This window comes from Rhamphochromis longiceps, linkage group LG16, assembly GCF_057381845.1.
Source record: "Rhamphochromis longiceps isolate RC_006_pf linkage group LG16, R_longiceps_female_GT1.1, whole genome shotgun sequence".
NCBI classification, from domain to species: domain Eukaryota; kingdom Metazoa; phylum Chordata; class Actinopteri; order Cichliformes; family Cichlidae; genus Rhamphochromis; species Rhamphochromis longiceps.
In genome coordinates, this window is record NC_140572.1 from 12,025,723 (window position 1) to 12,052,314 (window position 26,592).

General features: G+C 41.2%; 1 protein-coding gene across 11 annotated transcripts in view; it reads right to left on the reverse strand.

Moving 5' to 3' along the window:
• caska (calcium/calmodulin-dependent serine protein kinase a) overlaps positions 1–26,592 on the reverse strand; it is a 174,554-nt gene that overhangs the window by 20,567 nt on the left and 127,395 nt on the right. For 4 of the 11 annotated variants that reach the window (XM_085383535.1, XM_085383532.1, XM_085383529.1 and 1 more), the window contains exons 9-15: positions 25,718–25,801; positions 25,491–25,590; positions 25,070–25,087; positions 24,167–24,288; positions 13,159–13,236; positions 7,204–7,251; positions 2,252–2,332 (exon numbers count right to left, since the gene is read on the reverse strand). In XM_085383535.1, the coding sequence (XP_085239661.1) occupies positions 2,252–2,332; positions 7,204–7,251; positions 13,159–13,236; positions 24,167–24,288; positions 25,070–25,087; positions 25,491–25,590; positions 25,718–25,801 (531 nt within the window). The remainder of the gene's footprint in view (positions 1–2,251; positions 2,333–7,203; positions 7,252–13,158; positions 13,237–24,166; positions 24,289–25,069; positions 25,088–25,490; positions 25,591–25,717; positions 25,802–26,592) is intronic. The other 7 variants (XM_085383536.1, XM_085383533.1, XM_085383530.1 and 4 more) reach the window with 3 other exon arrangements.

Consider the following 26,592-nt stretch of genomic DNA (forward strand, 5'->3'; position numbering starts at 1 on the left):
ATTTTCCGCAAAAATGACGTCACTTCTGGTTTCGGGCAGGTAATGGCAGACATGCGCTAGTTCGTGCTGACGTCTATTCCGACACAGGAAGTGTTACAAACAGCTGATCGGATCGGCAATGCGCGTTTCTGGATTATTATGCTTTTGTTGCTGCAAATGCTTTTTACGCAATTTTTGCAAAGCTATATGTGGAAGGAAACTGTGACTTAGGACAAACTGAATGCATAAGAAGTACAACGCCTGCAGTTTCATATGCAAAAAAAAAAAAAAAAAAAAAAAAAAAATCATTGCGCTAGCTTACGTGGTTGCAGTTCTACAGAGATTTAAAAATAGATATGCACAACGGAGCGTGCCCGCTCCGACCGGTTTTAAAGGGTTAAAACGAGAAAATTTTAGACTGAGATAGTTAATGGACAGTGCTTTAAGCTGTTTAAACTGATCCCCATGTCGAAAAAAAGAAGAAAAAAAGAAAAAGAATAAATAATGCGGTATTCAGTGCAAAGTTCATAAATAATGTCCTGGACTGTGGGGTTTGTGGGGATTCTGCCATGTCAGCATCACTGCCACTCAAATGACAAACAAGATGACGTGAGCTTACACAGATCCTGTTCTTTATTTAGACATTAAAAGGTGATCGGTGCATCATGGGAAGGCCCCAGCAGCCTAGGCCTATTGCTACAGCATAACTGAGGAATGCTTTAGGATCACCTGATCCAGCTCTAACTCTACGCTTTATCAAAAAGTCTTAAACCTTTTAAACTTTGTGATACAATTGTTCAAGATTTTGTATGTGAGAATTTTAAATTCAGGAAGCTTTAAGGGAGACCTGATAATAATCTGAGAAGCTAAAAATGCACAAAGTAGTTTTTCTGCTCTGATGATGTCTCTGATACAGGATGTTTCTTATTTTTGAGATATTGGCAAAAACATGAAGGCAGTTCACATATTTGTTCAATGTGTGCATTAAAGGACATATCCTGGTCGAAACGACTCCAAGATTTCTCACAGTGTTACTGGAGGCCAAGGTAATCTATGCAAGCATCTGGTTAGACAACAAGATATTTAGGCCCAAGTACAGTAATCTCCGTTTTATCTAAATATTGAATCAGGAAATTAGAGATCATCCAGGTCTTTACTTCTTTAAGACATGTCTGTATTTGAACTAGTTTATTTAAATGATCTGCCTTGATAGATAAATAAAGCTGGGTATCATCTACATAGCAATGAAAGTGCCATTTCAAAACATATTAGTTTAATGTATGTGTTGAAGGACATTTCCTGGTCAAAAACAACTTTAAGAGTTATCACACTGTTGCTGGAGGCCAAGGTAATACCATTTCAGTTTCAAAAATATTCCCTGAAAAGGGGCAGCAGCCATGTGGGGAGGATTGCTAAACTTTAGCTACACTTTGCTAATGTTTTTCTATACCTCAAATACCATCTGAACACTAATTCTGAAACCCTACACCTCAAAGTAACAGGTTTACTTTGTTAAAAATAACCTACAAAGAAAGTCAAGTCTACTCTCATGTGTGTACATCAGAGCTAGACGAGTCAAAATCCTGGCATGGCTCCGTGGGCATCGTCTGTATTCAGTTCTCACTTGAACTTGTTGGAATGTGGAACACGTCAGTTTACGCTCTTGTAGCACCATGAAGGAGCCAGGCCTCTGACCCGACACAGCACATCGCATCAAACACGCCTTACTAACCTCCGTCTACGCCCGCCCTCCTCTCTCACTTCACAGCCAGGACCCTCTCCTTCCATTTGTCTTGATTACTGATCTTTTTCCTCAACTTTGCTCTCCCTATCACTTCATTTTGATACCGATTTGTCTTTTTTCTTTTTACGTCTCCTCTCTCTGTCGATCTGTCCACGTGATATTGAGCAACACTGATCAGTGATGAAAATCAGATGTATTTATGTATATATATCACATTCGCAGACACTTGAAACACCCTTCCATTTCCACACAGTTCATGTTAGATGACTTGATCTTTAAACACTTAAATAAACCAATACCAATGCGACGCACTCCATCTTTCTTGTGCATGTTTTCTTTTTAGTCCTATCTAATCTGTGCAGACAACAATAAGACCATGTAAAAGTGCTATTTACAACATTTAGAGAGATTCTGATTTGTTATATCTGGACTCTAAATGCTTCGTTAAAGGGCCTTGTGCACATTTCTGTAAGAAATGGACATGAGAACCTCTTAATGTGTGTCTGTGGGATTTTTTCCCCCACTCACCATGAAATGTGGCTGGGTTACTATCCGTCTGAGTTCCTTAGCTTCGTGCTTCTCTGGGTAGCAAGAGACCTCTTCCAGTACCTGAGGAAACACAGAGAGAAGAGTTTAATTTATGCCTCAGTAGCTCTTCTTTATGCCCAAATCCCTCCTTCCAATGCGACCTGGCCACTTCAGCGTAGGCAGCGCAGACCAACAACACTCACAGTTCCTCTCCAACACCACCTCCTAATGCGAGACCAACTTTGGACACCACTCAGCAAGTCAAGAATCTGGTCAAGCTTTTGCTCCTCCTCCTGCCCTGCGGAAGCCACTTGGCTTGATGTCAGCTCCAGTTATGTTGCGCCTGACTGGTGAATGTGGCATTGTAGAGGTGAGGCCTCTGCATCGAGGAGTTTCAATGTACTTCTCCATATCAAACAGCAGTGTTTAGTTCACGAACGTGCATGGGGTCCAGGTATTCATTATCGCTACACTGTAATAATCACATTTACTTGTTACCCTCAAGAGCTGGCACTTACTGGCATGTCAAAGCAACATGCATTAATACATCAGCAACTAAGTCACAAGTACAGCCAAATGAGATAAAAATCGCATCTCCTCTGTAATAGCCAGATATGGATGCTATTTCAACACTTAAGAGAACTGCATGGACATTTTACAGGACAACATTATTGTTTAAACTATAGAGGAAAAACGGTCAGGTTCACCTTTAACCCTGTGTTTTGTTTGTTTCTTGGCAAGTGAATTGAACTAAAAATATGTGTGTACGGAGATAGATAGATTTGCATCCATTAATTGTTACTAGGGCGCGATACCACTTTTTTATGTCCGATACCGATATCATAAATTTGGATATCGGCTGATACCGATATGAATCCGATATAATGTTTTTTTAATCAATAAAACTGTTATTTTAATATCTTGGTGCTTTTTGTATAAGTTTATACTCAAGTTAAAAAACAAAACAAAAAACAAAACAAAACACTAAAGCTATTCTGTTATACCTGTATGCAAAAAATACACTGCACCCAAAATATTTCATAGTTCAGCAACACTGATCAATCTAATAAACTTAAACCTACTCCATCCTCCCTATTCTGGTATTTTAAAGAGTAAGCACCCTAACTAATAGGGTTCTAAAACTCCCTGCAAAAAAAATAAGGAACCACCCCCCACCTCATGATGCTTAATCGACGTAATCAATTTGATGCAGTGTGAAAAAAAATGCCCAGAAATAAATTATTTTTCAAGAATAATTAAATAGATTCAACATCTTTCTTCAACAGAGTTGCAGACTGCACAGATGGTACCTTCCCAAAGGAAAAAGTAGGGGAGACCGGGGATAGTTGTAACGTGGGTCAGTTGTAACACTTTCAATTTCTCCAATCAGGGCTAAGTTTCAAATGATGTGACTCATCCTGTGCATGCCCAATTCAGTTCTGCTATCACATGTGAAAAATCAGCACATTTTGTCAAACACAGACAATTTAACATGAAAAAAGTAATTTGTATGCCAAAAAGTAAGTTTTTCTACTTTATTTCAATTTCTAATAGCATTATCTGCTTTGCAGTTAAACTCATCAAACTTAAATTATGTTATTTGTATGTCTATGGGGATATATTCTGTGTAGGTCTTTAGTGCTAATGTTTTAGCCGTTGGCTGTAATGTTAGCTAGTTCATGGCTATAGGAGTCTGGGTCAGTTGTAACAGCAACAGTCTGGGTTAGTTGTAACATCTGCATTATTGTTACAACTTACCACACTATTACTTTAACTTATATTAAACAAGTTGGGGCAACGACATCAGCAGAGAGAGGTTCACTGGTCGCATTTGTATATGCAGTTAATGCCATTGGCAACACAATTCCTCCACTGTTTGTGTTCCCCACACATACATTATGCAGACCACTGTGTCAGAGATGGACCAGTAGGAAGTACTGGTAGTGGAAATAAATCAGGATGGGGGCAAGAAACAGATTTCCTCATCTTTCTGAAGCACTTTGCAAACCACACCAAGGTAAGCCATGATAAAAAGTAATGGAATTGCGATGCTGGTGAACAACTACATTTTTTCAGCTTCATTGTTATGTTCAAAATTGGTGCAAGAGTTGTAGGTTATAATGCCCACTGAGCCAATGAGGCCAAACTCAAGGAAGACCAATCAAAATTAATGAAATATTCAGTTGCAGAAAATTCCATAATTTGTCTTTTTTGGGGGGCTGGAATATGTTCAAAAGCTAGATTTCTGCATTCTGTCACACACACACACACAGCTACATAAATGGCTCTAAGTGCATTCATGTGTTGAATAAACAAAGATTACACGTTAATGTTTTGTTAGTACCCTTATTTCATTGCGTTACATTTCACCCCAGGATATGTTACAACTAACCCAGACTATGGGGTTAATTGTAACATTTCACTCTTCGTGTTTGAGACCATACCATGCAATGGGTAATTGTGCTGCAGAGAAAATAGCTGCACTATTTAATAGCAGAGACATGTAAATACTTTGCATTACATTTTGAATCCACTACCTTAAAAGACCTCCAAGTTACAGACAGAAATGTCAAAAATGTTACAACTATCCCCGGTCTCCCCTACTATAGCTTAATAGGGTATATTAGACTTAATAGTTACTATATACAGTAACGGACTTCTATACATTTTACATCAGATTAAAACTTTGGGTGTAAGATTCAAATAATTATTTATTAAAAGCGAGACATTTTAAATGAGAATAAGAAAGAAAAGTAGGTCTTTGTGCCCCCTTCTCCCTGTTCATGCCCTATCGGCCCCCCTGGCTAAACTTTGCTAGATCCGCCCCTGCACAGTTACCAGCCGTCAGCGACGTAGAAAAAGATCCTGGTGTAGAAAGTAATATTAAATAAATTCTAACAACAGCTTATCAAGCTTAAACGTGCTGCTGTTGTTCAGCCGCTGGTTTCCTCTTTCTGGTGCAAAGTGGGCCAAAAACAAACAAGAGAGACGGACTCGCGACAGAAAAGCCGATCAGCTGATCATTGATCAGTTTCACCATTGAAGTAGCAGCAGGAGAGTGAGAGAGGCAGTCGCTCCATATATCGCTTGTTAAGCTTAATGTGGGAATGCTTTACAAACATTCAGAGATAAACTCACACACTTGCTTTACTTCTCTCTGGGATCACTTCCTCGGAGATGAAATGCCGGATTGGTAGCAAGGCTACAAATACACACAGCCGCTCTATCACGTGAGTACACTGCTCCGACGTGCTACGGTTATGAGCTGAGTTATGCCATGTCGCAAGTTTTGTGAGGTGCTTTTTTGATATTTAATGGATCGGATTACATTTTTTATTTCTCTCCAATATCCGATCCAGTAATTTACGTCAGTATCGGACCGATACCGATACGTAATATCGGATCGGTCCATCTCTATTAGTTACACACCAGGGATCACTGTGAGGCCATCAGTTACAATGAGAAACAAAACTCCACCAGCTGGACAAAGAGAAAAAGCTGAGGCAAATGCACAGTTATGTGAATCCGAGTTAAAAAACAAACAAACATACAAATAAAAAAGACCAACAACAACAGAAAAAAACCCCAACAGTGTTGTCACCTCCCATGTCAACGGTGAACAAATGTCCATAGAAATTAGAAACACCCACCAGGCACCAGATGTTCTTTTCTGGGCTAAATGCGGTGGACCTTTAAATTTTTTTACTTGCTGAAGAGAAAACATGTGGCAAGTTTAGTCTAAATCACATGTTTAGCTCTTGTTATGAATTTACGTGAGAATCATCTATATTTTAAAAGTTGTCTTCAGCTTTGGAGTAATACCAGGATAATAGATTACAAATATGGATAACCTTTCTGAATCTAAAAAGTGAAACCACTGCATTAGTGACTCAAACCTGCATACTTTCTCGTGGCCAGCAGAGGGCAAGAGATACAGTTTCTGATGGTTTAGAAGTCTATGAGAGAAGTGCACATCACTTCCTCTGACCCATGACCTTTGATGAGTTTATGATCTCAATCACCAATTTTAGTTCTTAATAAAATAAGACTCGTTTTATTCAGTAATTATATTCCCCATCAAAATTAAAAGGGGGGATGCTTCAGAGAAGGCCTACACAATGACTGACAAGTCACACGCAGTGCCCTTCAGTCAAACTGGTTTTAAAAAGCTAATGTGGGGACAATCAAAACACCCGGTTTGAGGCTTGATAACCTCAAATTGAGGGCCTCACTAAGCACGGGGTGATCCATGGATCAACATATATACACAGTGTAAGTTGAGGATCATTTCTCATACATTCTGTCAAATGACAGGCAGAAGGTCATTTTCTCTGACCCCATGTCACAATTGTATTTAGGCCAAGGGGCAATCCTCCAGAGCGGAAATACTGAGCCAATGTGGAATTAGCAGAAACTACAGTTCCATTTAAGGCTGCCTGGACAGGAGTCAAGCCTCATAGCCTCATGTCAAAATTTGTTGTTTTAAAACCAATACTTACAATATGTTACAAAATTAACCAAGCTAGATACCCTTAATTAATAATTTAAGACTCCAGTCTTTCATCTGTATGTTGTAGCGTCTAGCTCCATGGCAGCAGTCAGATTGCTAACACTGAATGCCAATCAATGAGTGAAGTTACATCATCTTTTATATTGTACACAGCTCCGATGTGAGAAAATGAAAAGTTAAATTTAGTGCAGTGTTCACCTTGGTTTTCTATGAGGTTATATCCTCTATTACAGAATGTTGTGGCTTAATGTTTGCCCTTAAAATTTTGATTATAAAATATATTTATGTGGACTTGAAGAAGAGTGATCATTTACCCACCGATCAAAACTGCAGCAGTCACGCTTAAGTAAAACTCCATCCAATACTGTAACACTTTCAAAGCCAAGGAAACTACTTCTAACTGATGCCCAGTGAACATTGCAGTAGTGTAATGAGGTCTTACATCTTCCAGAAGTTTCAAAGCGCCACAGGCTCCATCTTGGGAGGAAATCTTAAGTGGAGGAAGACACAAAGAAGCATTATAAAAGCTGTTGACTCTTGTTTTCAGGACTCACAGGTAAAGGGTTAAAGGTCAGTAATGACAGAGGTCGGGTTAAATCAAGTTCAACCCCTGCCTTTAATCAGTACAAGCCGCTTTTTAAACAGGCTGTAAATCTGGGTAGTTTGTGCGTAGATTAGTATCAACAGCCAAAGTGAAACCTTCCCTCCTGAGAGAGAACAGTTCCAAAACTACACCAACAAAACTCATTTTACTGATTAGACATGACAGTGTAGAGGTAAAAAGGAGCGTATTAGTGCAGCCCGCAAGAAAAAGCTTTGCTGAAGTTTGAATAGTCTTCAAACTGCCCTGCTGCAGCAGAAACCCACAGGAGCCCACTGGAATCTACCGTCTGATTGGTTCAAAGCACTTCAGCGTTAGCCAGAGTGAATCAGCAGAGACAGAGGTGAAGCAGAGGAGGAAGGCAGGGTAGTCCCTGAAAGCACAGCCAAGATTAAACAATACGTTACTCTGAGGTCAAACTATGCTGGAGAAGTTAGAGGCCAGTACAAGTTTACTTGTTTACTTGAACTAAAAATTCCCTTGCACAGCAGTGCAATACAGTCAGGAAATGCCAAATTGGAGGAGAGCATGAACAGGTCTAGGACTAAATACCATTGTCAATATTCACAAATCAAGACTAAAAGTAGCTCCCAACTTGCCAATTTAGGGGGAACATATCAGTCTTCACTTGACAAAGCAGTTTGAAAATCTGAGAGAAGGTAGAGATAATCCAGAGACAGCAGCATCCATTTAGCAATATGGTCATATATTAAAGATCTAATCATCTCACTAACGATCAGCAACATCGATCTTCTGTGATCGATCTGATCGTTGATCATTCAAAGACCAACTCCTATCGGTTTGCTTTCATCCCATCTATCCATCCATGTAATATCAACCCCTAATTTCAATCATATCATCATATGAAAGTCTTTGAAAATGGACTATTTTAAGTTTTTTGTTGCCATTTAAATCTCAGCTGAAAGAAACTAAGTTGACTTGGGGTCAAAGTAATCAACAGAGTTTCAAATTAAGAAAAACAAAAACCCTGGGACAGACTGGCGACCTGTCCAGGGTGTACCCGCCCCTTGCCCTATGATGGCTGGGATGAACATGCACCATTGTAACAGTATTTACATGACACTTTCATAAGAAAAAGCATGACCAATTCCTCTGAAATCAAAACAACCATCATTCAATAAATTAAAAACAATAAATCGATGGTGAACATGTGTTTTCCACATATACTGGTGTAAGGGCACCAAACCACCATATACTGCACTTCTTGGCTCAGGCAAATTATATGGCTTAATAATAATATAAGCAGACAGGATACTTCTGTACAAAAAAAAAAAAGTTTGGTGACACCATTTAGTGTGTATTTAAGTATCTGACAGTAGGTTTTCTGTAGAGACAGATCTAAAACTAATAAAAGACAGATGAAAGTCTGCGACAGCAACACTAAAACGCTGTTTTTATTCCCACAAACTAACTGCATCTGGTGTGGCTTCATCGCGAACTCTTGATCCATTTTCTGAAAATGTGAACCAGAATCTATAAGCCCAAATGAAGTCCACAGACACAGAGCTGCGTTAATTAGCCAGATCTCTTTGACATGAACCAAAGCCACATAAAAACAGAGCCCCGCTCCCAGTAAATGGTTTTCCCCGTCTGGAGAGCTTTGGGATTTACAACGCCAGCCCTCGCCCACTCTCTCAGTTGTCGGACTTTTTAATTGCTCCCTTAACAAAGCACACACACGTAAACACAGCAACATTTTGTGCAGCTGCCTGCATGCATGGCTGTTCAGAAAACTACTCACAATGCACACCACAGTCCCACTCTTTCCTCTCACATGCTCCCTGTTCTTTCAGCCTTCTTGTTAAGCAGCAGCTTCTCTCTGCATCCTGCTTGATGGTGAGGCCAGACTAACTGCATGTTTGTCAGCTCATCATAGTCACCGTCAGATGCTGGAGACTATTATAAGAAAAACCAGACTAAGAGCATTAACAAACCCATCATTGTTAGTGTTTTTGTGTCTATGCCTCATGTAGCAGAGTGTAATGAGGAAGGTCAAATACAGACGCTGTAGGTCTCTTTTTAAAAACACACAGGCCAGTGTGTTCTTAAGGCAGGGCCTGGGCTAACAACACACACGAGCTCAGTGGAGTTTGAGCCGAGACGCAGAGCAATTGCAGTGGGGGTGCGGTATGAATTAAAAAACAAACAAACAAACTTGGACACAGCTAGCATAATGGACAGGTTTTTGATGGGGCTCCCACACAAACTCAAAGCAGAAGATAAAGCATTGTCAAATATGTTTCCAAACCAACTTCCTTCAAACCCAAATACTAGAAAATATGTGTAAATCAAAAGTAAATGATTTAACCAAGCATTGCTAGCTGCACGCCATAAGACAGGAAGAGGAAACAGTGGCTGGAAATAACTCATGTGGTTACGCAGCGAAAACGCAGGGCTTCAAGTAGCTGGTTAAAAAGCTCAACCCAAGGTCCAACATTCCAGGTATAGCAGCAGGTAGAGATTTACTATTGCACAATAATGCTGCCACTACTGGCATCTTGTTGGAACACATTCACACTTCAGATTAGGTAATGTGTCATCAATGACAGCAGCTCACTGAGAAAATGGAATTACTCTAATCCCACTAGAGGATGGCTGCAAAAGCAATCACCATAGACCCCATGCCCCAAATAAGCCAACAAAATAAAATAACTACCTAACTTTAAACTTCTCCATTTGGATATTGTTCAGGCTTAAATTAAGGGACGACTGGCTGATGTGGTAACATAGACCAATGTAGCAGATTGCTCTCCTCTTCACATCCACAATTGTTAGTTACTATACTGTGCCTCTCAACAATGTTTATTTTTAAGTGAACTATGACAAATAATATGGGTTGCTGTGTGGTACACATATGTTCCAGATTAGGTAAGTGACATTATTGTACTGTGTCTATATGTTATTTAGCACTGATTAGCAGGTATCTGCATCCATGTGTAGCACCCACACAATTTATGGATGCAACTTGTAGAGACCAGAAACCGGTGGATGATGTCATAGTGGGCATATCAATCTTTTATATGTAGTCAATAAGTGAAAACGGTAGCATGGTGCCATTGACTAGCTAGCTAGTGTTAATAGGCTAAGATACCTTTTCAGTGGTTTCACAGATATTCTATACTGTCACTAATAATATACTGTTATTTACTCTGATTGGGGCAATCTGATGACCAAAGGTTCAGCATTACAGTAACCAGCTACAGGCCACCTATGCAAGTTTTGCTATGTATGCTCTACATATTAGCATGCATTTATTTATTTATTTATTTGAATAGATTTTATAGTATTATCTACACTGTGTCTGCAGGTTCATCTTCCAGCAATAAGAGAGTACAGCACTGGCATCTATAACAGATAACTCTCCTGTCACTTGCTGCTGCTGATAAAAAAATACTTACTTTAATTTTACAAGAGAAATGTCGCTGACGACATAAGACGAGCCAGTGTTGCTTAATAATAGTCAGAAAAGTGTGAAAGCACACCGCTGCTAAATTTAAGAATGTAAGATCTGCAACTAAGCTATCAACGTGTAAAGTTGATGCTGTGGGTGTTTATGGCTGGACTGCCATTACACCCTTGTATCAAGTATAATTCACTGTCAGACTGATTTGATTGCAGGTCAAACAGAATCAAATTTACACTTAGCAGCTTTAAGGAAGCTATTATGCTCCTCCTATTATGCTTTCACTTATTTTCCATCAAATAATGCTCCAATGGTCGATGTTCATTTTAAACAAGGTCAAGGTTTCAAATAATGAGGTCAGTGTATGTATAATTAATCTATGTGAGCCAACAGCTCAGATTGCTCTAAACACTTGGTGTCAGACAGTTTTTCTACTCTTTGCTTTGCATGAAATCCAAAAACACAGCCCACTCACCTGTTGTTTAAACATTTTGTTTGGTAGCCAATCAGAAGGAACACTGGGTTTCCTATCTTAAAACACGTATATTCACCCCTTTAAGGCAGATGACATATATGAAACCCTGCCAGCATATATCCTGCTGTCATCACAATCATTCCTCAGAAAACCTCTAACAAATATGAAGTTTGCTTAGCTGACAGTGCTGAAGTTAGCCACTGCTCTTCAGATGGGGCATAGGCTGCCTGTGAAGCATTCATTTCAAGTCTTCCATGCAGTAGTATCCATTCTTATTTGGATGGACATGCTCAATATTTTGGTATATTCTGCACTTTGTTTGAAAGCGCTTTATAAATAAAGTTATTATTATTATCAAATTGAAGCAAATGAAGAGATCTTCTATTCAATACTATTTCTCTTTACATGAGAAGAAACAGCATGAGGGATGCCCTGCCTGTCTGGGGTCTACAACACTAGCAGAATGCTGACTGAACCCAAAGAAAATGTGTTTTGTCACCAGCTCTAGCGTTCAACCCTGAGGAAGACGGGTGACATTTGTGTAGGAAGTGCTGGGAAAGACAACATATCTGTTTTCTCTGTTTTGCCACACAGTGGTGAAGCTGCAGGTGGAGTGGCATACTCCACTGGTTTTCAGGGTTTTCTTCCTACCCTTAACAATTGTAAAAATACACGCGGCCCTGTTCCCGGATTTTGTTTTAGAGCCAGCCTCTACAAGGGTCAAATCAGTGACTACCCACATCCCTGTGCCTTGCTATGGATAGTAACTGGACCTGGACGGTGGGGTGGAAGATGGCTTAGTTAACCGAACACATATTGAGCTGTGCCTGGTTGCTTATCTGGCCCTATGGTGGCTTCTAAAGTCTTTCGTCTAAGCACTGCATCTCAGGTGGACAACATTTATTAGACTTTAGTCTTCAGTGCCTCCATCATGAGGTCTGTCACCATGCTCCACACATACCAGGCAATATTCTTCTGTTTTACTAGCCAAATGTAAAGCTTTATCTAAACAGAGGCTTTTCCATTCGTTCTGTGGAGGCCATCTTTATAGTTTACAGTACCAAAGATCTCTTGTTGCCTCAGGGTGTGCAAGCACTTTCTACCAGGGGAATGGCAGCCTCATGGGCCCTTCTATGAGCAACTATCAGCTGGATGTGAAAGCTCCTTCAGTGGCTCATTCTGTCTTTTCTGTCATGCACTAGGGTGCTGGTGGTTAGGCTCTTGTTTGGTAGTATGAGAGAGATTTTTCCTGAAGGAGAGACACTAAGTACAGCACCAAGTCGCCCCACCACACAGCTGCACTCCGTGAAGAGCCGATATTTAAGGGATAACTGTGAAGACGACAGGGGCTATCAGTGCAGGTGTCACATATGTGATCACATGTAAACAAAGGGGGGAAAATATACTGTATTTTTGTACCTCGTTCCTCTCCTTCACAGAACAGAAGGTGCTTTTTTTCCCCTCTCTTTTTTTTTTTTTTTAAAAATAAACAGACCTTAATGAAACAGAACCTCAAGTACAAATACGACTCCATAGACTCTAGTGCTTAATGTCTTATTAGAATAACAGCAACAAGAAAATCATAGGGAATTATTTTCAATTTTGTTAAGGCCACCCCAGACACACTTTAAGGACCCCTGGTTGTGCCAAGACCCACAAACAAACAGCAGCTTCTTTAAAGGTGAGCAGAGCGATCGATGGCAGTGAAGAGTTGAGAGTTTTAGTGAGCAAGAGGATTAATGCAGCCTGAGCAGAAACAGAAGTGTGTGGTGAACAAGAGAAAAGCAGTAAGTGTGTCATCCATACGAGGTATTAAATTCATCACACACATCGCATGAATGCAAGTGTTGATGTGAAGAATGTAAGCGTGGGAGGAAAATAATGCACGTTTTCTCACCTCTTTGGCTCTCTGCACGGCATCACTGGGGGGGTTTCGGATCTGTGGGGATGACTTGGTGTTGATCTTATCGTAGAGCTGAAAGATAAAAAGCACAAGGACAATGAGCTGGACAGCGAGACTGTGACCAGAAATGAGTTTTCACTGAGGTCAACACGACCAACGACACGTCTTCTACATATTTGCTATATCAGACAAAGCTGTTCATGGCTGCAACATTCACATAGTAACTTCCTGATGCTACATCAATATCGCTTTATTGAACACATTTGAAAATGTGGGAATGTGTACATGCTTCCACTTTATTTTCACGGTTGAGTTCTAATATACATATACGAGTTACAAAAAACCCCAACAAAGAGCAACAACCACAACAAAAATCCCAGCATTACCTTTTTTGGCAATTTGCGCTACAGTAGCTCATCTGTTGGATCGGACCGCGTGGGCCACTTTTTAATCACTGATCACTGCAGACTGGGAACACCCCACAAGATCTGCACTTTTTAAGATTCTCTGACCCAGTTGTCCAGCTATCACAATTTGGCCCGTGTCCCACACGTGCTCGCATCCTTGCGCCTGCCCATTCTTCCTGCATCCAACACATCAACTTTGAGGACAAGAGAATCCTTAACATAACGCAACCACTAACAGGTGCCATGATGAAGAGATAATCAGTGTTATTCACGTCACCTGTCAATGTTATGCCTGATCAGTGTATAGAGACACATAAGATATGGAGAGAAAACTATATTAATAAAAAACAAAACAAAAAAAACACTACGACAACAAAAAAGAAAAACTCTTCAAAGACCAAATAAGAATGGATAAATGTATTTTGAATAATGTCTTCTGTGGCCAAGGCTAAGCCAAACAGTAAATGGCCTGTATTTGTATAGCGCTTTACTTAGTCCCTGAGGACCCCAAAGCGCTTTACACTACATTCAGTCATCCACACACACATTCACACACTGGTGATGGCAGCTACAGTGTAGCCACAGCTGCCCCGGGGCGCACTGACAGAGGCGAAATCCACAAGAACAGCACACATTTGCAAAATAATGTGTGGCACCTTAGAACCATTCAACCACTTCCATCCTCTGACCGTTAGATTTGCTCTCAGCTCCTTCAACAAACCACTGAATGAGGGGGATGTTTTAGGAACATTGATGTTTCATTCACTAATAACCAAGAGCACAAAGACATTCTGACAGTAGGCGGTGGCCCAACACCTTACTCTGCTCTTCAGGCTGTTTTTCCCTTTTATATATTATATTAAACACATTATATACATTATATTTAAACCCAGAAAATGGTTAGAGCCTTAATGTTTATCAGAACACGGTCAATGTGCGTATGTGCACAAAACTGCTCAACTAGTACACCTTTCCAAGTTTTATGAGTAGAAATTCACAAGGTTTCAGCAGCAACAACAACCACATCTCTCTCTTTGGCTGCATCAAGTGCACACAAAATTAAAATTGATGTAACACTTAAACTTAAAGAAGTTTCTATGAAAAAGCGTAAGCTTGAGTGCTGATGCCACTTTTACAGTTTGCCCCCCCCGTCCTAAAACCGCCACAACCTTGTTTCCTCATCACTCTGACTGAAAGACAACAGACACAAGCTTATAAAAATCCTGTGACTAATAAACAGCACTGCTCTGCATCGCCGATGTTTATTAACGAGACTGCATGTCTGGATAGAAAAGTGGCCCTGGACACAGTCCAAACAAAAGCAGCAGCTGAAGCTCAAATCAAAGCAGAGGGTGGCTTTTTGGAACAAAAGACACAGACAACCACAGCTGTGGAAAGCAGCTCTAATCATATACAAAGCAACAACAATGTGATGTTTGAGGAGCAACTTGTAGTTTTCATTTAACCTGCTCTGCAGTGCATGAGCGGGCTGCATAATGTGTACAAAGAAAAGCACTCTCGGAGGCAGACACAGAGTCACAGACAAACTGTGTTTGTACCAGCCCTAGACTCAACGCTGCTCTGTTCTCCCTCTTACAAACACGACAGCAGACGACATCATGCAGCGCACAATGATAAACATTAACCTAAAAAATCTTTTTGCATTTTGTACACCAAGTACATGTAGCTGCTGTTTCACTGCACTGAGACATTCACTTTGCTTCTAGTTTGAATCAAAAGTGTCTGCAGCTGTCTTAAGAAAAGCGTGCCTTCGTGGAGGGGGTGAAATGCACAAACAGAAGTCGTCTGTGGTGCTACACATGCCCAAAACTGAAGTTTGAAGTTGTGCGACTAAATACTCGGCTGCCCCAGATTCTTATTTTCTGGTTCACGATCACAAAAAAAGCCCCAAAATATATATATATATATATATATATATATATATATATATTGGGGCTTTTTTTGTGATCGTGAACATTGTACAAGATCAATGGGACCCTAAGAGCCTTCATCAGGAACTCAATGGGGATGTGGCGTACAACACTAGAGGCCAACTCCAAGCCCATAGCACAAGTTACCATCAAGTGCGGGATCTACCAAGGAGATGCTCTGTCCCCACTACTGTTCTGCATAGGCCTGAACCCCCTCAGTGAGATCATTAACAAGACTGGCTACGGATACCGACTATGGAACAGAGCAGTTGTCAGCCACCTCCTGTACATGGATGACATCAAGCTGTATGCCAAGAGTGAACGAGACATCGATTCACTGATCCACACTACCAGGCTATACAGCAATGACATTGGAATGTCGTTCGGACTGGAGAAGTGTAGTCGGATGGTAACAAAGAGAGGGAAGGTAGTCAGAACTGAGGGGATTGAACTACCAGAAGGCAACATTGCAGACATAGAGGACAGTTACAAGTACCTGGGGATCCCGCAGGCAAATGGGAACCATGAAGAGGCCGCTAGAAAGGCTGCAACCACCAAGTACCTGCAGAGGGTCAGGCAAGTCCTGAGGAGTCAGCTGAATGGTAAGAACAAGATCCGGGCCATCAACACATACGCCCTGCCCGTGATCAGGTACCCTGCTGGGGTAATAGGCTGGCCAAAGGAGGAGATAGAAGCCACTGACATAAAGACAAGAAAGCTCCTGACCATGCATGGAGGGTTTCACCCCAAGTCCAGCACCCTGAGGCTGTACGCTAAGCGGAAGGAAGGGGGCCGGGGACTGGTGAGTGTCAGCACCACAGTCCAGGATGAGACAAGGAACATCCAAGAATACATTGGGAAGATGGCCCCAACTGACCGAGTGCTCAGTGAATACCTCAGGCAGCAGAAACCCAAGAAAGAGGAGGGAGACGAGGAACCATCATGGAAGGACAGGCCCCTGCACGGTATGTACCACCGGCAGATAGAGGAGGTGGCTGATATCCAGAAATCCTACCAGTGGCTGGACAAAGCTGGACTGAAAGACAGCACAGAGGCACTAATCATGGCAGCACAAGAACAAGCTCTGAGTACAAGATCCATAGAGGCTGGGGTCTATCACACCAGGCAAGACCCCAGGTGCAGGCTGTGTAAAGATGCCCCAGAGACAATCCAGCACATAACAGCAGGGTGCAAGATGCTAGCAGGCAAGGCATACATGGAACGCCATAACCAAGTGGCCGGCATAGTGTACAGGAACATCTGTGCCGAGTATAACCTAGAAGTCCCGAGGTCAAAATGGGAGATGCCCCCAAGGGTGGTGGAGAATGACCGAGCTAAGATCCTGTGGGACTTCCAGATACAGACGGACAAAATGGTGGTGGCTAACCAACCGGACATAGTGGTGGTAGACAAACAGAAGAAGACGGCCGTAGTGATCGATGTAGCGGTTCCGAATGACAGCAATATCAGGAAGAAGGAACACGAGAAGCTGGAGAAATACCAAGGGCTCAGAGAAGAGCTCGAGAGGATGTGGAGGGTGAAGGTAACGGTGGTCCCAGTGGTAATCAGAGCACTAGGTGCGGTGACTCCCAAGCTAGGCGAGTGGCTCCAGCAGATCCCGGGAATAACATCGGAGATCTCTGTCCAGAAGAGCGCAGTCCTGGGAACAGCTAAGATACTGCGCAGGACCCTCAAGCTCCCAGGCCTCTGGTAGAGGACCCGAGCTTGAAGGATAAACCGCCCGCAGGGGCGTGCTGGGTGTTTTTTTTTTTTTTTTATATATATATATTTCTAAAAAAAATATTTTTTAAACAATGACAATCCTAATTTCCCTCTGAATAATTTACAGGAAGACATGCAGGTGTTCTTTGGCTGGTGTTCTAATTGTATTTAAATTGAGCCCATTATGCTCATTTCAACTCCATATTTTAACATGGCCTTTACTAGAGTAGCTTTGCATGACTCACAGCTTGAAATAATCCTTTTTTTTTTTTACCTAATTCCAGGTGTTAGTGCAGCCCATCAGTTCATCCTCTGTCTGAAATGATCCATTTTAGCTCCCTTCCTCTTCCCTTAAGCAAGCTTGATTCTGATTGGCCATCCCAGGTAGACTAAAGATTTTAACAGGTGGGCGGGGCTTACATGTTTACAGCCAGAGCTCTGCACCTGAGATGATGATATAGAGCCAGTCTGAATTGGAGCACTTAGAGCAGCATGAAGCTCGAACTTTTGGCTTTTTCACTTGAGCCACAGTGAGTATTTCTCAGGGGAAACAACATTGAGATCTGCTTTGTTTCAACCAGAGCCTTGCCTTATTTTTTGGTTTCAAATGCCATGGCTCCAGTGGGAACACAAAGCTGTGCTTCTTCTGGCATCCACTTAATTGTTTCAGTCTCTTCAGTCTGACTTTCTCCTGCCTTCCTGTCTCAGCGGTGCAGCCTTCTCTCTTACAACATTATCATCACTGTTTCCGCTTCACCTCCAGGTTAATTTTTTTTTTTTATATAGAGAAATAGAAGTGTGGAAATATGCAGATGGTATGTAGACTGAATGCACAAACCTGTTGGTTCAGGTGGTTAAGAAAAGCCTGGGTAGGCACAACAGGCTGGTGTGCATGATTCATAAATCAAATTTTACATATGCACTTTTTTGCACAGGGTAACAATGTTTCCACATACATATTAATAAAGAACAGCCTTTATTTGTAGCGTTGGTGAGGCTCAGTAATGACACACAAATCTGGAATGCAGTGTTAATTTTAGTTCTGGATAAGGGAACAGTGACTTCTTTCCATTATAGAGCTGTAGGGGGAAACGAGAAAACATCAGCTATCGCAAGGAATGAGTTGTAAGACACATCTGGTACATTCCTGTAAGTTTCTAATGGTTCATCCACACATGGACATCAGTCCTCTAAACTGGAATGAGGGCTGGCAGACAAAGGAAGAGAGACGTAGGAGAGGAGGGACTGTGAGTCAATAGCAGTATACTGGGGAGGAAGATGCTGATTACAACATTAGGTAGAGTTCCAATGCCTGTACCGCTGTGACAACCTGACATCGCCAGGAAAAAAAAAAGCCCCAAAAGAAACCTACACAGATTGCACGCACACATCTCAAGAGTGCATTTGTATCCAATTCTTTTTGAACAAACTCCTCAAAAGACAAACAGCACACTCCTCAGGAAACCTGAATGGCGGTTGGCACCACGAGTGCGTGCTGTGCCACACGCCGTCCGCAGCCACTGAGCATTTACGCATATTTACTGCGCTCATGTCCTCATGCTTTCAACATCTTTCTGGTTTTGTTGAGTGTTAAGCAATCGTGAGCTGACCTCTGATGGAGTTTTACATAAAAGTGTAGCAAAGACCGAAGTCTGAATTAAGGGTAACAAAAGACAAACCAACCAACGAGACACTCAAAGATATGTGCACAGATGCAGATTTCACTGTTACAGCTGTCACACACAGGCACACATTCGATCATGATCTCGTGACGGCGTGTGCATGTGGCAACAGCCACGACAAACAAGCGACGGCTCTTATTTTATGATGAGAAACAGTGCGATTTCCTCATTTCTTATTAGTGACAAGTAAATGCAGACATCAGTTCCTTGAGGGTAACTTCTTTTTCCTCGCCTCCATTAGCTCGAAAGCCTGAGGAGTTTCGGATACACGAGGAAAAAAGAAAAATACAAATACAAATGCACTCGACTAAAATGCCTCATTATACATGTCAAACACCAGAAACACACACTGGGGGATGTCGGGTTGACTTCGAATTAGCTTGAGGCATGTCTTGACAAAACTCTTTGTGCTAACACATCAGATGAAGGGAAAAAAAACGGAAGACAACAAACTCACCCAAAAGACAGAAAGTGTAGTGTCACAAAAACACAGCCAATAGATCGCAAACACACAGACATGAGTTTTGTAAGCCAGGAGGCTCCATCCGTTCACAGTCTTCAGGATTTTGTGTATTCCCTCGATGTGCAGGCGACTTTGAGCCGCGCATACAGTGATGAAGGGTGCGCTTGCTGTGAATGGCACTGAGGCCTGACAATACCAGCCATTGTTTATTTTCAATGACCGAGGCTGGCCTGTGATGCTCTGTCCTTTCCTGACTCCCCCTCCTCAGAGCAGGGCTGGGGTGTGAAAGTGGGGGTGAACAGGAGAGATGCATGTTTGACTGTTTCATGTTATTGTATTTGAGCTGCTTACAACACAGAGTGTTTGTAAAAGGGCTTGGCACTGTTGACTGGAAACTGTATATTCAAAGATGTGGACAAATTTGTCATTTGTCATTGAAACAATGCTTCATTTCTCCTGAAAAATGGTTCAGTTAAAAGCAGTTATCAAATATATACCTGTATTATCTTTGGGATGTAATAGAGTACAATTATCAAAACAAATGCTGCTGTACGGCCTATTTGTAGGCAAAAACATGCAACTGTAGTTTGATATCATTGTGTACAGTGAACATGGATGAGAGAAAGCAAAGGAGAGAGCTGGTTGAGGAGTTCTATAGATAGCAATGTTAAAGACAAAGGCCATAAGACAATCTCCAAGCAGCTTCATGTTCTTGTGACCAAAGTTGACAATAGTATTGCAAATTAGAAGGTTAATGAGACTGTGGTCAACCTCCTGGGACTCAAGAGGAAATGCAAGACCAGGTTGATCAGAAGCATGGTCTGGATGATTGAACAAGAGCAACGAAATCATCCAAAACCAACGAACCAGTGTGTTCTGATCACACCATCTGTTTAATTTTGAACACTAATGAACATCAAAAACAGGAATGCACCAAAATGCATGCTGATGAGCCCAAAAGCTTCTGGGAGGATGTCCTTTTGTCAGATGAGATGAAACTGGAGCCTTTGACCTTTCAGATGAGCTCTGTGTTTACAGAAGGAAAAAATTAAAGAACACCATGCCTACTCTGAAAACTGGAGCTTGGAGACGCTGGCCTTCAAAGCTGAGACAGCTTGAGCAGTTGCTGCAAAAGGTGGTCCTACAAAATATTCTCCCGAGAACCAGCCTATACATTTATGTCACACTGTGGACATTTGGTTTTGGTCTATATCTTTTGACTTATTTGAGCTATCCTACTAAGTCCTGATGTACTAAATAGAGGACATCCTGGGCTTTCCACTGATATCTCATGTGTTTGGGTGGCCTCTTTTAGCTCCAAAGTGGAAGGAAATCCCCATAAAAGTTCAATGGTTCTCCGGAAGATATTAAATTAAGGGTACCATCTTTGGTGTCCATGCTAAATATGGAAAAATATTAAGGGGATACCATTAGTTACAAGAGTTTGTCTTTTAAATGATGAAGTGTATCTAAAGATTTGTCCACACTTGTACTTTAGAGCGAAAATAACTAAACACATAATTGGCCAAAACAGTCCTGAGAGCTGACCAATCAATCCTACTTTGAGTCAAATCCTAAGTTAAATTCTCCCATTGATTTTAACCAATTTGTTTTAAATGCAGAAATATGTGTATTAAAGTAGCTGAGCTAAATCTCAACACAGAGCACATTAACTGGCATTTGCTCATATTCATTGTAATTATCTTTCACTTAATGATGTGCCTCATTTACTATAAAAACACCGCTCACACCGGCTTTTTCAGTTTAACAAACTACAGCGCAGAAATCAGACTAAACAAAGTGGATCAAAGGAAGAGAAAGCACAGCTGCCTCAAAGGCAAAATGATGTGCTCGGAGTCCAACTAAATCTTAAATGTGGTCTGGCCCCTGTGCTGCGATTTTGTGACCCAATACGGTTTGAATGTGGCGCACCAGTTGTAGGTCACGGTCTGCTGCTGTCACCTACGACTCAGATGTTTCTGTCAACATCCCTGAGTCACGGAAACAAGCAGCAACCGGACCATTTGTCAAGTCCAAGCGAGCTGCTGCTGCTGCTGCTGTGTTAAGGACACATCTTAAAAAACAACATGACCTTTTCATAATGCCTCCAGAGGAAAGAGCATCCCCGTGTGTGGAAAGATGCTATTTATGCCTTATATCACAAGCAATGACTGAATCTTATTAAGGGGTTATTTCCACAAAGACATTGTGCCCCCTCCAAAAACACTGGTTGTGAGGTACATCACAGTAGTGGAATGGGGGCACTAAATGCTTTCCTAAAACCCAAAGCATGTTTACAGTGGACCTGTTAGGCTTTTCCTTATTTTCTGTCTTTTATTTATTGTTACAAAAGTTCATGCCTATATTAAACATGTAAAGTTTGAAAGCCATAGCTGTACAAGTTATGGCTGTACGTCAAAAGCTCAGGCTTCTGTCTGCTCTAAATGATCCATTTCACACACTTTTTTTCTACACTAACCTGTGTATGATATCACAGAGAGGACCTATCCCTTTTATAATACAGTACTGTCCCTGACCACAGACGCTGCACGCACCTGCTGTTCAACCCTAAAACATTAAATTGAACTATGAATAATGCAAAACTTCACTATCAGAGGCCAAAGTTAAAAAAAATGCAGAGCTGGAAATGAGCAGAAAAAGGCTTTAATATTCATGCGTGAGGCTGCTTCCAAATCCCCTCGCTGCAGAAAGAGTGGCTGCTCTGTCCAAACCAAACTCACAGACGAGCAGCAGAATAAAGAGCTAATAAAGTTTATAACACATGATTATGTAGCAGTAAGAAACACATATTTTTAAAAAGGTCTTTGTTAACAACACCTGTAAGAAGAGGCTGTGGAAATTGTTTCACAGTAAAACAGAGCTGTAGTATTAAGTGACGATTTCATAGGAGCAGCTGGGCTTATCAACAGTTTCTGTGTATTAACACACTGTACTTTACATGTGATGTTAGGGCTGCTCAATTAATCAAATTTTAATCTAAATTACGATCTGGGCTTTCAATGATCATTAAAAATGACTGAGCCGATTATTAGCACCTCCCTCGTGCTTTACTCTCGCGCTGCTCCGTGTGGCAAATCGAGCGCACCTCTCTGCATTTCGAACACGCGTCACAACAATTAAGAGGACCCGGGGGAAGCTCGGAAAGCTAAGCAGAAGTTATTTGGAGAGGAGAGTGACTGCCGTTGGTTGAAAAGAGAGGTAAAAAAAAACCTTCAGTGGTTGGAAACATTATGGGTTCGTGGAGTCAGACGTGTGTAAACTTTGCTACGGTGTCGTGCTGCACCACAGAGCAACACTGCAAAGTTCACTAAACATAGATGTTTACATTTTTAATTTATTTTTTATATTGCAAACATTTGCACTGTTATCAGTATTATTTTTTGACAATCTTTAAAGCCATTATTCAACACATTGTTATTGTTAAATAAATATCGTCAAATAATCGAGATCTCAATTTCAGTGAAAATAATCGTGATTATCATTTTTGCCATAATCGAGCAGCCCTATGTGATGTGTTTTCAAAGTGTTCCTGAATTCTTTTTAGAGCAGTGTATTAAAGGATTTCTTGTAAACCTAAGATTCCTTAAAAGCACTAAGTGGAATAATCCCTAATGTTTCTGCTTGACAGCTGTTTAAAGTGGAGATGAAAGGATAGAACAATGAATTTCTGTCAGCCAGTAAAATTACAGCAAGTACAATGCAAGTAAAGAAGAAAAACAAAAACAGGTCCACATATTTACTGAAGTATCGAAAAACACATTTACAGGGTTGTCTGTGAAGGTTCTCAGTCATCCAGGTCATCGTAGTCAAAGGAGCTTGCAAAGAAAAGCGTCTGGACTTCTTTAAGTTGCTTGAAGACGTTTCACCTCTCATCCGCGATTTACGGATTGGTTGGTTTACGACACCAACTCTCTGCCATCTATAATCCAGTTTTGAGTTCCCTCCCCAGACGCCTGAACGCCCACTCACATCCTGGGCCATCTGACCTCAGGAATTCGCATGATAAGGTGGGGCCAGGTTTCACAATGAGCTCACCCAAAACCCTGGCTGATTGGGACCCACACCCAGTTTCACACCTTGGCTCAGGCGATTAGAGGATCATCAGGGGGTCCTTTTGTCCCTCTGTGGGGGGACACTCCCACTAGGTTTATATCTGGGGCTCTCCACCATTTGACCTTAGAACTGAAGAAGCTTCTCGGATGAGAGGTGAAACGTCTTCAAGCAACTTAAAGAAGTCCAGACGCTTTTCTTTGCAAGCTCCTTTGACATTTACATCTTTAGATCAAGCTTCATGTGCGATAGAATGGGTGCAGAAGTTTCCGTGCACTGCAACAGCCTAACGTTGGATTTGTAGGCTATGAAAGGCAACCACAGTGGACTCTTTAAAATAAGGGGATGCAACTGAAATAAAATGGACATCTGGCTATACATCTAACATTTGTGCATGCTTTTGGAATAATCATCTGAGTGACAATGACCTGGAACAGAGCTAGTTCTCAATGTCTATTTTTAGCTTAGGCTCAGTTCACGCAGTTCACACATCACTGTGCGATCTGCACAAAACTCCCATCCTTACAGTTAACGACGCACAGTCAACTGTAAACCAAATACCAGAAAATGATATTAAAGTTTCATTTTTTATAAATAATATTTAAAAAAAAAAAAAAAACTATTAATGGAAAAATACAACAACAAAAATAAAACACACTATCTCCCACTGTTCCAGCTGTTAGAGTGAAGTGTTGACAATCGCTCATTTGCTTGTGTGACACTTACATCGAGCAGTGTGTGTAGATGCTGGTCCTGGAAAACACTGTGGAGGAAATCTAAATCTTTTTCACTGCAGTCCGTCAAAGCGTGGATCTCCTCTAAACTGTCCAACACCTGAGACACAGCACCTGCAAAGCACGCACGTCAGAAGTCCATCAGTCACTCAGCAAATCTGCACAGCTCTCAAGCGCCAAAACAGTTTCTCAGTTATTCAGCCTGGCTGCACTTTCGATTAGGTCTGTCACAATAATGACCTCCATTTCTTTTCAATACTGTTCTACAGTTCAGTTCCTCAGCCACCAAAACTTTGGCCGATTTAAATTTAGCACATCTCTACTTTAAGATCATCAGGGCTGTCTGTGTGAACTCGTCCCTTAGCGTGAGATTATCGTAGTGGGCAGGTGCACAGCTCATTTAGAGAAAATATCTATTTCAAAAACAGAATCTAATTTAGTTTCTTCTACTTATCAGAGTTACAAGACTTAAGTTGAATTTACTACACAGCGCACAATGCATACATGTGCAATGGGACAGAACAAGCCTTAGAGGAGGGGCACAAGAAGATTTTTTAAAAAGAGACTAATTTGATATCAGGTAAGGTTGTGATCACTCCTCATACACGGGCAATGACCTCTAAACTGTTATAACAGCTCCTGTGTTTAAGTGTGGGTTTGTAATATAAAAATAACTACACTTCAGGGATCGTGCCAGAATAAACAGCAGGACTGGCACTACCATTCCAGGACACAACATCTAATCGTTTATTTTAGGTGGCATAAAATGGCCACAACAAACTTGCTTTTAACAGTTAAATGTGAAACAACATATCAAATAGCAAAGGCAGTTATGGTGACAGGGCTACACAAACTACTACAAAGCACAGCACAGAGAGAACAAACAGGTACCTACGTTCTGCTGCTAGCAGTCCTAGCATGTGGGAAGCATTAAGAAAAATACACAAAAAATGAAAACATTGGCATTGTGCATATGCTGCCATCAACATTTAAACATTCAGAAGCAGTTGCTTCACAAGTGCCTCTGAGATTAACACTGATAAACTGGAAATGATTTGTGTTTTCAGTTGCTGGAATCTGTATGAGACTTAATCTTCATAAAGAGATACTCAGTAGATCCTCTGATTACAGCTCTTGTCTTTGGTGTATATTTAAGAGCTTGTTGCACAAACTTTCTTGTAACAACCTGCACAGGGCCTTACAGAGAAAGGAGAACTCAAACATGAAAAAAAGAGGAAGGAAATTAGACGGAGAACGTGTGATTATTTAGCCAAAAAGACAACAAAGAAGAGTTTGACTTCTGTGTCTTTGTCTACCTGAGGATGTGGGATCATTGGAGAAGTCTTGGAGTTCCTCGGGTGGATCTCCGTAGAAGGAGTTGAACTTGTGACTGGACACTGCAGCTAGCACGGCCCCCTGAAACCACAGCAGGAACATGAGCACGTGCATCTGTGGCCCCAGCTACGTATATCATCAATACACACTGAGATGATATCATGAACAGAAGTCTTGAATATTACAATATGATATTGTAATATTAAACCTTGAGCTTCCTCCTGGCGTTGAACTTTCTCAGCTGCTCCACGGTTTCCGGCAGGTGGATTTTGTAGGCATACCGATCCCTCTCCTTAGAAAGAAAACACAGAGAGGAAAATTGCTTACACGAGCTTAAACTGACTTCTTACACTGGGATGATTCTACTGAAGAGTTCTGCTGAGCCATGTTTGGCACTGTCATTATAGCATGGACCATTTATTGGACACTACACTTTGAAAGCAGTGGGCTTTTACCAGTCAGAGAAGGTCAAATGAAAAAGGGTGTGTTAAAGGACATGCATTATGTATGGACTAAATAATTCATTCACACCTGAAATTAAAATGTTGTCTGTACCTGGAGGACAAGGAACAAAACCCCCCAAACTGTTATGCAGATATAAATGGTAGTAAAATCCACTGGGATCAAAGCAAGACCAGCTAACCCACAGATCACACAATCTGTACAGTGTTCATACTCTGAGGAAATAAAGAATCCACCTGGGAAGATGAAGGCTTGTCCATGTTCTCTTGCAAATCTAATAAAAATTGTCCAATAATTTAATTTTGTACTCTTGAAATTTTCCCAGACTCGTGGTGGACAGTCTCTTTATTCCAAACATTTCCTCGCCCAAAACTAGCACTTACATTACCCACAATGCACTGCAACAGAAAGTTCAGTTAAAGGCTAAAGCATGAATTCAAGTAATGTGGTTGCAGTCAAACCTTAGGCTTTCAAGAAAGCCACATGTTGCAGCAATGTGGCCTGTTACAGCTTCGATCACTTCTATGTTACAATATGTTATGATGCTTGCTGCTCTATTAACATATGCACTCTGTTCTTCTTTTCTATGTTTCATTGACATCTACAGGAAGCGGTGCCTGA